We start from the raw sequence: 12,682 nt of genomic DNA, 5'->3' as shown, positions 1-12,682 counted from the left end.
CTTTCGGCGTAGTTCTGGATAGAAAAATTCTTTCAGCATTTTCAAATAACGGTCTCCAGTAACCGTAACGGTGTGACCATTTTCTTCAAAAAAATAAGGCCCGACAATACAGCGTGAAGAAACGGCACACCACACTGTCACGCGAAGAGGATGCGATTCCGTCTCGTGGAGTATCTGTGGGTTAGAAGTACTCCATATTCGACAATTTTGTTTGTTCACATTGCCGTTTAAATCGAAATGGACCTCATTAGACATGAAAAGGCAGTTTAACATGTTTTGGTCTTCTTCCACCATTTGCAGGATCTTCTGGCAAAATTCCAAGCGAATCGGCAAGTCTGCTGCATTCAGTTTGTTAACCATTTGAATTTTGTAGGGAAATAAGTCTAAATCTTTGTGCATTATTGTTTGCAAAGACTGTCGGCTGACACCAAGTTGAGCAGACAAGCTTCTTGTTGAAACCCTTGGATTGCTTTGTATAGCTGCAGCTACAGCAGCGATCGTTTCCTCCGTCCGAACTGGTGGGTTTCGATGATAAGGCCTTCTTGCGACTGTTCCTTGCTCAGCAAAATTATTCACCAGTCTCATTATGGTCCATCTGCTCGGGGGATCGCCGCCAAACATCCGCCTGTACTCTCTCTGTACCAAAACTACGGACTCCAGTGCGTGATAGCGGCGGACTATCCAAATTCTTGTTTGCGTGTCCCAGTTATCCATTTTAATAAATTTTAAAGATCAATCTGCAAATTAAAACAAAAATGGAACAGATAACTTAAAAAGAAAAAAAGTTATTCAATTTTTTTTTGGTAGCGGCTTTCATCAGCCACCCTGTAGGACACGCATTTTTATAATAAAATTCAATGATTTGCAAGCGTTGTTCGTTTGGAAGACGATTCGTGTTTATATTATAGACCAAACTGAAGATGTTTGACAGTGAAACAAATCACGAAACGTGCGTCAGCTGTTTCAACCAAATGTTTAAAAAGATAATAGCTAAAAAATCACCCGTTACTATTATATATTTACATACATATGTATGTACATTTGATATGCGCACATTCGTTCTACTAAAAGTAACTCCATAAAATGATCCAGTTACATTTATTTTCTGATATGAAGTGTGTATGTATGTTAGTGTATGCATTGAAGTAATTAATCGAGTAGATAGGCCATTGAGATTGAAGGAATACCACAGCACCCCTGAGTACTTTTTAATTTATACGTTTGCATACAAATATACGGACGTGTGCGCATGAAAAAACACTTTTTTTTTGTTATCCAGGAAAAATTTCTTATGCACATAAAGGTATAGGTTTTATAGAGTAATTTTTATTTTCTCATCAATTTAATTTTTTAATGGGCTTTAATTAAAAAATAAATATTTTTATTTATTTGTTTATTCATCAACAACCAAGATGTTTACAGACTATTAATAGATAGATACCAACAAAGACCTTATGACAAGATTCCTATAAGTAACTTCTTAAAAGTAAACTTAGAGTAAGAGAAATCAAAGTCTAAGGTAGAAGAATAAGCATTAAATTGAGATGGCGTCCTTCTAAACGAGGCATTCATTCCATAAACAGTTTTAGCAATCCTCAAAAAACAACAATTCATTACAACGGAAAATGCGTGAGGGAACATTAAAAACGAATTTTATTGAGCAGATACGGACAATCTATTGAGCCCGCGCAAATATCAAAGATAAAACACATCGACAACAGAACACGCCTAGACTCTAAGGACATTAGATTTATTAATAAGCAACGAGAGCGATAAGTCGGAATGGCATCAATGAACTTCATCGAGCGCAAAGTAAAGCGCACAAAAGCTCTCACACAGACTCACGGTCTCCAAACAAATGCCGTGTATTCTAACCTGGACCGAACTAAGACGAGTACAACCGTTTGAGAGTAAAGGTCAGAAAACGAAGAAGAAAAGGTCAGAAAACGAAGAACTATTTCGACAGATAAAGGCTAACAATGCGAACGAATTAGAAAGAATATACAAGGTGGCAGGTGGCGCAAAAGTAACCTTGCGATGTTTTTTGGCTGTAATTAAAAAAAAAATTAAAAACTTTGATTCTTCTTGTGGATTATTTTTATTTGGTCTTTTAATTTTTTTTACATCAAATCGAGAATATGATGCCATATAAATGACCGCCGCCACAGTTGATTGCCATTAGAGCCCTTTTTATGGCATTTTCCATCACTTTGGCCAAAACTTCCGGCGATAGGTCCTCACATTCTTGACGGATATTGTCTTTAAGAGCTGCAAGAGTCTGAGGCTTGTTGACATAAACCCGCGACTTCGAAAAGCCCCACAAAAAGAAGTTTGGAGCGGTCAAATCAGGTGATTTTGCTGGCCAGTGCAAATCGCCAAAACGGGAGATTAGGCGCCCGAGAAATGCATCCTTCAGCATATCGGTTGTGGTACGTGCAGTGTGTGCCGTTGCACGGTCCTGTTGGAACCACATGTTTTCCAATCCCAATTTATCAAGTTGCGACAAAAAGAACTCGTTGATCATTGCTCTGTAGCGCTCACCATTCACAGTAACCGTTTGGCCCGCGACGTCTTCGAAGAAAAAAGGTCTGATGACTCCTCCAGCGAAAACAGCACACCATACAGTGACTTTGAGCGGGTGTAATGGCTGTTCGTGGGTTACACGCGGATTTTCAGTGCCCCAGAAGAGTAAATTTTGATTTTTACGTACCCGCTAAGATGGAAATGGGCCTCAAAAATCATCTTCCTCCTGGTGGTGATTAAGGATGGCTTGAGCGTATGTTAGACACGATTGGCGGTCAGCAGCTAACAGCTGATGCACCGTCTGGACTTTGTACGGAAACATTTTCAAATCTTGTACCAAAATTCGCTGTAAAGACCGTCGACTGATACCCATTTGCGTGGCACGTCGTCTGGTCGATGTCGACGGCGCAATATTCTCTGCAGAACGGCTACTTCGGGGCAGCATCTCGTGTTGTACCAGTCTCTTCGAGGCGAGCGGCTAAACGTCGCAGTGTTTCACCAGTAGGCGCTGGAGGGCGAGGAAATCTGCGACGAAATTCACGTTGTGCCAAAGTCACCGATTATTGGTCAAATAAATAGTCAGCAATATTCCGCGTTCTGGAGCAGTGTAGCGTAACATTGTTTATTAACGTGTATTTCGCATGTGTTTACTACACAAATGTCAAAACAGAACTGACATTAGGGGCCAATCGTAAAATTTATAGCATTTTCTGATAGGAGGATTACTTTAGCGCCACCTGTTAGTTTATGTGGGTGCTCAAATTGAGCTTGGAGTCAAAATAAACTCCCAGGTCTTTTAATTCACTAATAGTCTTTAGTGGCGAGTTTGAGATGTAGTAAAATGTTGGAACAATATTAAAAATTTTCGCATAAGAAGTAAAGTGACATTTACTAATGTTGAGGAACAAACGATTAAGTACACGTCAACTATATATAGGGTGGGCCATGTAAAATTTGCTTTTTGAATCGGCTATAAAAAAAAAACTAATCAATATTTTTTCAAACTTTTTCTTTATTTTAAAGATTGAACATTGTCATTTATGAATGAAAAATAATGTCGTTCAAATGACTGCCACGACTGCCTTTACAGTAGGCCATTCGATCAACCCAATTTTTAAGCACATTTTCGATTGCTTGGGCTCCAATTTCATGAATGGCAACTTCGATTTCGTGGTTTAAAGCATCAATCGTCTCTGGATGGTTCGCATAGCATTTGTCCTTAACGGCTCCCCACAAAAAATAGTCCAACGGGCTTAAATCACAGCTCTGAGGCGGCCAATTGATATCGAAATTTCGGCTGATTATTCGGTTTTCAAAAACAGTAGCCAAAAGTTCGAGTGTAACTTTGGCAGTGTGACAAGTTGCACCGTAATGTTGAAACCTAATGTCGTCCATGTCATCCTCTTCAATTTTTGGAAACAACTCGTTGAGCATGTCACGGTAACGCTCGCCATTTACTGTAACCGCGGCTCTTCGCTCATTTTCGAAAAAAATGGCCCGATGATGCCACCAGACCAAAAACCGTTGACTCGTTGTGGATGCATTTGCTTCTCTACAGTAACGTGTGGATTTTATGAGCCCCAAATCCGACAATTTTGCTTATTGATGTAGCCACCGATGTGAAAATCAGAAAAGAAGAAGACGCACCATTTTGGAAATAGGTTTTCAATATTTCGCAATTTTGTTCAAGCGTATAGCGTCCCATTTCGTAAATGTCAAACCTTTAAGTAAATTATGAACACATTTGACATGTAATTTGTGTTACCATTCTCAAAAAAATAGGTGGTTCAAAAAGCAAACGCTATATGGCCCACCCGTTACATATGTAAGTGACTCAACTCACTCAGATCATCCGCGTATAGAAGAAAATTATACATGGACAAACAGGAGGAAATATCGCTAATAAAGAGGACAAATAGTAATGAACATAATCGACGAATGGTTGGACACTACCTTGAGGAAGCAGACGAAGCAAAAAAAAATATGACGATGTATTATCGAGCCGAACGACGCAGTTTGTATTATTATGGTAGAAAATTAGCCACTTAAGAAAGTGAGTGGAAAGCCGAAACCCTCAAATTTAACTACCAACCACCTCTTCAACCTTTCTGTGGACTTAGTTGATAAGCTATCGAAGCCTAGTTTACTGAATCTCATCCGAAGGCATCTGAGTCCTAGATTTAAGAATTTATAAGTAAGTTTCAGACGCCGAATAGAAATATGGAAAAAAGTTGGAAGATTTGAGAAAAGTGTAGTATCAGGCAGAGTATCATGCTTCCAAATTCGAGCAAAGGACATTTTACAAGAGATGGCGAAAAAACTAGACAAGAAACCTGCTCCTCATAAATTGTTAGCTACATTGGAAACCTTACACAGGTCGATGAAGAAAGGAGCTACCACGGATTGCGTCGAAGAGCAGAAGGAACAGTTGATGAAAATTTAGGAATTTTAGGAATATTCAACATGAATCCGGAATTAAAAAAAATCAAAAAAACTGCAAAAGTGTTCAAGTAGTTTTTTTTGAGAAAAGATGATTAAAACCTGACTGACAGATTCACATATGTATTATTAAGATTTTGCATATGTTTTAATTTTTAAGCCAACATGTCTTATAAGGTTTCTGACTGAGGTACTCCTCGAATTGGTGTGCGCCTTGATGTTGTTCCATAAAAGAGAAGAACCTTTAGTTTTATGTTGACGCCGAACGGCAGATGATTTTTATGCGTGACCAAAAACTGTCTCGAAGGTTTGCGATTTCTTGCCGAGTAGTGACTACAATTAGGACAATTTTTTCTATCAACTGATTTTTCATGTTATCAGTTCTATGTTCCTGGTGTCTAATTCGGTACGGTAGTTACACAGAAATTCATGGGGTTCACTAAAATTAAAAATTGAAAAGTAACCCATTTTTCTAGTGAACTTTACTTCGATTAGTGCTGTATGCTACTTTTTTTCAAGAAAATGAACCCGTACTAATATCTATTAGTATTTGTAATTGCATTCACATTTATTTCGGTGTCCTTTCAGCATCCTGTGCCTTAAACTTAAAAGCTTTTGCGAAAGTACACTTGCGCCTACAGGGTGGTCTGTATGTAGGTTTTAAAAATTAATTTAAATTATTAGGTGCGCAACTAAGTCCCCGCTGTTTGTCAATAGATGCCGCCAGCAGTGTGTGCTAGTCGATTCTAACATAATCCAAACGTCATAAACCAAGCTTAGACCTATGGTAAACAAACTGCTTCGAACATTAGTGATTTTTTTTTGGCATCATATACTTTTGGTTTTCAGAAAATGTCTGATTTTGTGCCGTATAATCGTCACTTGCGGGAAGTGTTGATTTTCCTCTTTCATTCAAAAAAACCAGCCGCTGAAGCGCATTGAGAGCTACAAAAAGTTTATGGAGATGCTGCTTTAAGTGAAACAACGTACCGAGATTGGTTCCGTCGCTTCAAAGACGGTGATTTTAATGTTGAGCGTGAAGGAAGGCCAAAACCCTTCGAAGACGCTGAATTGCAGGCATTGCTCAATGAGGATCCGTGTCAAACGCAAGAAGAGCTTGCTTCAGTATTAGGCGTGTGACTCCATTTTCAAGCGATTGCAGGCTTTGGAAATGATTCAGAAACAGGGGGCTTGGGTCCCTTATGAGTTAAAACTAAGGGATGTTGGACGTCGTTTTTTCGCCTCTGAACAACTGCTCCAGCGGCAAAAAAAGGAAGGGGTTTCTTCATCGCATCGTGACGGGTGGTGAAAAATGGATTCATTACAGCAATCCAAAGAAAATAAAGCCATGTGGACTGCTCGGTCATGCTTCTACGTCGTCGCCTCGGCCGAATATTCACGCTGCGAGGGTTATGCAATGTATTTGGTGGAACCAAGTTGGTGTTATTTATTATGAACTGTTAAAACCAAGCGAAATTATCACTGGGGATCGGTATCGACTTCAATTGATGCGTTTGAGCAGAGCACGGCGCGAGAAACGGTCGCAATACGCGGAGAGGCATGAAAAAGTGATTCTACAGCATGACAACGCTCGGCCTCACGTTGCCAAACACGTTAAAACCTACCTGGAAACACTGAAATAGGAAATCCTACCCCACTCGCCAAATTCTCCAGATATTGAGCCGTCCGATTATCGCCTGTTCCGATCGATGGCACATCGTCTAGCTGACCAGCAGTTCCATTCATATGAAGACATAAAAAAATGGCTTGATCTGTGGATAGCCTCAAAAGATGAACAGTTTTATCGCGACGGTATACGAGATCTACCAGAAAGATGGGAAAAGTAGTAGCCAGCGATGGGCAATACTTTCAATTATGCACTTGTAACCATTTTTTCAAAATAAACTTGTATTTTCATCAAAAAAACAGCGAGAACTTAGTTGCGCACCTAATAAGAAACAACAAAATGATAGAAAATTTGTTTTTCTAATAGTGGTCAACGCTCGACAGGCAATGGAAAGTCTCCGAGTGTATTTCTGCCATGAAAGAGCACTTCATTTGTCGAACAACACCAAGACGCACGCCACAAATAGGAGGAGAAGCTCGTCTAAATTATTTAAAAAATTTTTTTTTTTTATTAGAAAGAACAAAAAATTTTTTTTATTATTATTAGAACTCCATTTCATACACTTTCGTGTGCAATAAGGCTCTCAGTAATAAACCTCACGAGAATTGTGGGCGCAGTACTGCCATCTGCAATACAACGAAGTGTTTGCTGAAATGTTCTGACAGGATTGGTAGCTTCTCAGACTGAGGATGAGTGATTCAAAAGCCCTGATCGGACTAATTACGCGTGAACATCCCTGGGGATGGCATACATATGACCACCTTAGGCCTCATCGACGATCCATGAGGATATTTATTTGTTTAAAAAAAAAAAACTTTCGCCGCCGCTGTCCGTCCTGCGCCAGAATTAGATGGTATATTTTTGGGTCGGTTGTATTGAGCTACATTTTTTTCCACTCAAGCAACTGCTAAGATTCACAAAATAGTCTGGAAAGTTTTCAGGAGAGTAATGAATCTTTTACCTGCCCCTCTCTATCCTTTAAATTCTATGTCTTGGCCTTAAGTGCAATGGGGAACATAGCCTGAGTGCTTGAAAAATAAAAATATCCGGCCATAATTTTAATTATTGTAGTATTATTAATTTTAATTTTGTGTGAATGGGAAATAAGAATTTCTCTTATGTTGTCATGATTGCAGCCTCTTACCAGACAAAAACACGACATACAGTGACTCACAGCTTATTTGATGCAGGCAATACTTTTTTAGAAAAAAAGAAAATTAGTCGATTTTAATAAATGTAATAAAAAATGTATACGATTTGTAATGAGATATGTATGTACTGTTTATCAGTGCAGAAAGAATAATAACAAAAACAAAGCTTGCTGAAAAAATATAAAAACAAATAGTTTTCTCATCAAAATATGCTAACAGCTTAAATGATGCAGTGTATTTTATATTTTCTCCGAGAATGCAATAACGGTGAAATGTATTTTTTTCTGTCTTAAGTCATTCTCAAAAAAATTTTGTAAAGAAAAGTTGAAAACATTTAAATTAAAAATTTTTTGAATTTTAATTTAAAAATTAATTTTTAAAATGGGGAAACGGACCTCGCTTGAAAAAAAGGAAGACGTTATTCGTCATTATAAAGAGGGCAAAAGCCAACGAAAAATTGCAGAAATTGTTGCTATTTGTTCCTCAAAAAAAAAACACCCTTTACTTAGGCAAGATCTGTAAGCTTGAAACTTTTCGTAGAGTTCTGCGCGAAGAAAATTTTCATGGAAGGACTACCCGAAATAAGCCGTTGATTAATACTCGTAATAGAAAACAAAGAATAGAGTTTTGCAGACAACATTTGAACAAAGACATTTCGTTCTGAGAGTCCGTTGCTATTGCGGATGAAAGCAAATTTAACCTTTTCAGGTCTGATGGGAAGTCCTCATTTGGAGAAAACCTATCACCGCGCTTCAACCATGAAATTTGCGCTCTACAGTAAAACACGGCGGAGGCAGTGTGATGGTATGGGGTTGCATGTACTATTAAGGGGAATTCAACATTTATCGAAGGAAGCATGAATAAAAAGATGTATCTGGATCTGCTAAAAGATAATTTAGTACAAAGTGTGGATAAAATGGGCATTAAAGATTCGTTTCGATCACACGCATACGTCTGGTATTTTTTTAAAAACTTGGCTTATCTGGAATTGCCCACATGTAGTACAGACACCTGCACAGAGCCCCGATCTCAACGTTATTGAGAATTTGTGGTCAGTGCAGGAAAATAAAATAAGAAACGACAATATTTCTAATGCATTTGATCTGAAACGGGCACTACAGGAAGAATGGGATAAAATGAAGTGCCGATTATACAGCAAAACTTGTAGAATCTATGAATTTCCGATCAAAAGCTGTTCCGAATCAAAAGGGATATCCACTAAGTACTAGCCGTAATCATGAAATCGAAATAACGGGTGATCAATTAAGAGGAGTTTTTTTCATTTGCGTTTTTTTTACAGATCGCGCGCGAGTTGTGGCAAACTGTCATCGTGGATTTGTTGAACAGCGTTTGGCATTTCATCATGGAAAGACTCACACCGCAACAACGTCTACAAATTGTTCAACTGTATTATGAAAATCAGCGTTCTGTGACAAATGTTTTTCGTGCGCTTAGACCGCATTATGGTCAACATAATCGGCCTGCCTTAAACACTATTCGATATACCATCAACAAATTTGAATCCGAATATTCATTGGTGGATGATTCTCGGCCGAATAGACCACGTCCAGCAAGAAGCATTGAGAATATAGCGGCAGTAGCAGAGAGTGTACGTGAAAACCGCGATGAATCGATTCGGCACCGTTCTCAGCAACTTGGACTGTCGTATGGAACAACTTGGCCAATTTTACGGAAGGATCTTCATTTAAAAGCATACAAAATACAGCTCGTACAAGAACTAAAGCCAAATGACCTTCCTGCACGTCACCGTTTTGCTGATTGGGCTCTTGAAAAGATTGAAGAAGATCCGCTGTTTTCGAGCAAAATTTTGTTCAGCGATGAGGCGCATTTCTGGCTCAATGGTTACGTCAATAAGCAAAATTGCCGTATTTGGGATGAAGAGCAACCAGAACAGGTTCAAGAGCTACCTTTACACCCAGAGAAAACAACGGTCTGGTGTGGTTTATGGGCTGGTGGAATCATCGGTCCATATTTTTTCAAAAATGATGATGGCCGCAACGTAACTGTGGATGGTGCTCGCTACCGTACCATGATATCGGACTTTTTGCTACCTGAAATTGAATCTAATGATCTCTACGACATTTGGTTTCAACAAGACGGAGCCACTTGCCATACAGCTCGTGAAACAATGACTTTATTGAGAAGTCATTTCGGAGAGCAGCTGATTTCACGTTTAGGACCTGTGAGTTGGCCACCAAGATCTTGTGATATCACACCTTTGGACTTTTTTCTTTGGGGATTCGTGAAGTCCAAGGTCTATGCTGATAAACCAGCTACGATTGAAGCTCTGGAAGCCAACATTACGCGTGTTATTCACGACATACCAGTCGAAATGCTCGAACGAGTGATTGAAAATTGGACCTTCAGAATGGACCACCGTAAGCGTAGTTGCGGCCAACATTTGAATGAAGTCATATTCAAAAAGTAAATGTCAAAGAATGTCCTTTCAAATGATAAATAAAGGTTTTGAACATAATTTACATTTTTGTTTTTTTTAACTATTGAAAAAAGCACCTCATGATTGATCACCCATTATTAATGTGTTTATGCTTTTGTGAATACTTTTAATTTAGTACATCATTTAAGCTGTGCCCTCAAAACTGTAACTGAATTATTTCAATTTGCCATATCTCTCTTATGAAGAAACATTTTTTGTTATGAAATAAAACACGTTATTTAACAATAAAAAAATATAAGATTTTTTTCTGTAATGGAAATACCATAAATTATATTTGATATTTTAATAATTTTTTTTTGACTACATCTAATAAACTGTGAGCCACACGCACGATTTTTTACCCATTAAAATTATGTTAGCTCAACAGCTGATTCTGTCAACTAAGAATCGATTAACGGTACCGTGTTAGGTGAAATTTTCTGTATTCTCTCAACCGCTTGTATTTGGGACACCCTGTAAGAGTGAAGTGCAAAAAGCTTTTTTCGAGCATGTGACTTTTTCTGCGTCCTGCTTTGACAGTTTTTTGTGCAGCTGACTGCATATCCTGTTGTTTGTTGATGTCAGCACACATCTGGTTTTACAAATGGGGCTCCTTATTGCAAATATGAAAATTTGCAGGATAAATAAAGATAATGAAACACAATAAAGGTTTATAATAAAGCCAAATATTTTATAAATATTTTTTATTTGCTTACCCGTTTTTATTATACGTTTCTCCCCTCTTTTTTCTTTCTTTTAGGATACCGAGCAACATGTAAATCCTTCTGCAAGCGAAAGTCAGTCGACCTAAATTTTTTTGTAAATCTAGCCGTATGCTTCATATTAGTTTACTACTTACCGCATAGTTCAAATGTTGATCACAAAGCTGCCTTTCACAAATTGTTGACTGCAAGGCGACAACAACGAATCTTCCCGATTTTTCTTCATGTGAAAAACATATCTCCTCACCAAACCACAAATAGCAATAATGGGCAACTGCAGCAATTGTTTTAGTAAATCACAAAAACTGCCAGACGATGTCAATGATGGACTCGAAACATTGGCGGAATATCAGAGTCGTTGGCGTTCGGTGCGCGTTATCTACTTCACAATGTTCCTGATGTCACTTGGTTTCAGTATTATACTTACGGGCATATGGCCCTACTTAAATAAGGTATGCACATTTTACATTTCGAAAAGTACCAAACAAAAAATCAACCGAAGTTCTGTTACAATTTCCCGCTCTTTCATAGCTAGATCCACATGCAGGCAAAGAGTTCATGGGCCTCATTGTTGCCGCTAATCCTTTGGGTCAGATGATTTTCAGTCCGCTCTTCGGGTGGTGGAGCAATAAAATAGCTTCGATACGCTTACCGTTACTATGCTCCTTAGCGCTATTCACATTTGCAAGCGGTCTCTATTCCGCGCTGGAAATGCGTCCCGATAATGTTAAGTACTGGATGTTGACCGCACGGTTTTTGATCGGCGTCAGTTCGGCAAATATTGCTGTTTGTCGTTCGTATTTGTCTGCTGCAACACGTCTCAGTGAACGCACGAAAGCAGTTTCGATGGTCTCATTAGCTCAGGTATTGGGCTTTATTGTGGGTCCGGGCCTACAAACTGCCGTTACGCCATTAGGCAATACCGGCTATACCTTTTTCTGGGGTGCTCTGGTCTTCAACATGTACACGGCATGTGGTTGGATAAATGTTATAATGAGCATCGGAAACTTTATCATGTTTCTGCCGGGACTATTTGAGGTTAGTGGAAATATTTGAGGCGAGCTTTACTCGCCAACTCTTATCTTGCATATCCTTCATATTTCGTTATTTGTAGGAGCACAAGATAGCCGCACGCGAAATCATGATAAGGCAGGGCAAAAGTTCGGAGCGTGAAACGTGGAAGGCCATTAAACCGGACTACGTGTCGGCGTGGACTTTAATTATGGCATTCTTCGTGTTGGTCTTCAACTTTGTGCTGCTCGAAACGTAAGTAACTGGAATTTATCAAACCTGTTCTGCAATCTATGTAGATTAGATAAGATTTGTGGGGGATGGGACAAGTCCAAGCACTCAGTCAGGAGCCCATTGTGCTACACCCGGTTAGATTTCAGTAGAAAGAATAGAGATAGAAAAGATAAAATGTGGGTGGTAAGACGGATAAATTAGTTTGAGGTCACTCGTCCACAAATCTCTTGGATTCATTGATGAATCTTAAGAGATCCGGAAGAGGAAGAGTATGAACTTTATCCGTACTCAGTATATCGCAACCCAATATCCTAAGTCTGATTCTGGAAAACGCCGGACACCTACAGAGATAATGCTCTCCAGTGTCGGCATCCTCAAGACAGGATAGGCATATTGGGTTGTCTACGACACCCATGGTAGGCATATGCTGACCAGAGGCGTTGTGCCCTGTGATTACATCCACCAGCACTCTCAAGTCCTTTTTGCTGAGTTTTAAGAGAAAGGTCGCTTTTTTCCT

At 39.0% G+C, this 12,682-nt stretch overlaps 1 protein-coding gene across 6 annotated transcripts in view; it reads left to right on the top strand.

Moving 5' to 3' along the window:
- LOC129241878 (major facilitator superfamily domain-containing protein 8) overlaps window positions 1-12,682 on the top strand; it is a 50,671-nt gene that overhangs the window by 29,945 nt on the left and 8,044 nt on the right. For 4 of the 6 annotated variants that reach the window (XM_054878425.1, XM_054878429.1, XM_054878427.1 and 1 more), the window contains exons 2-4: window positions 10,959-11,372; window positions 11,452-11,958; window positions 12,035-12,186. In XM_054878425.1, coding sequence (XP_054734400.1) covers window positions 11,187-11,372; window positions 11,452-11,958; window positions 12,035-12,186 — 845 coding nt within the window. In that variant the 5' untranslated portion in view covers window positions 10,959-11,186. Of the gene's footprint in view, window positions 1-10,769; window positions 10,868-10,958; window positions 11,373-11,451; window positions 11,959-12,034; window positions 12,187-12,682 lie in introns of those variants that run through there. The other 2 variants (XM_054878428.1, XM_054878430.1) reach the window with 2 other exon arrangements.

Source organism: Anastrepha obliqua, chromosome 3, assembly GCF_027943255.1.
Source record: "Anastrepha obliqua isolate idAnaObli1 chromosome 3, idAnaObli1_1.0, whole genome shotgun sequence".
NCBI lineage: Eukaryota > Metazoa > Arthropoda > Insecta > Diptera > Tephritidae > Anastrepha > Anastrepha obliqua.
The sequence above is the reverse complement of the archived record's forward strand: the minus strand, read 5'-3'. Positions and strand labels throughout refer to the sequence as shown.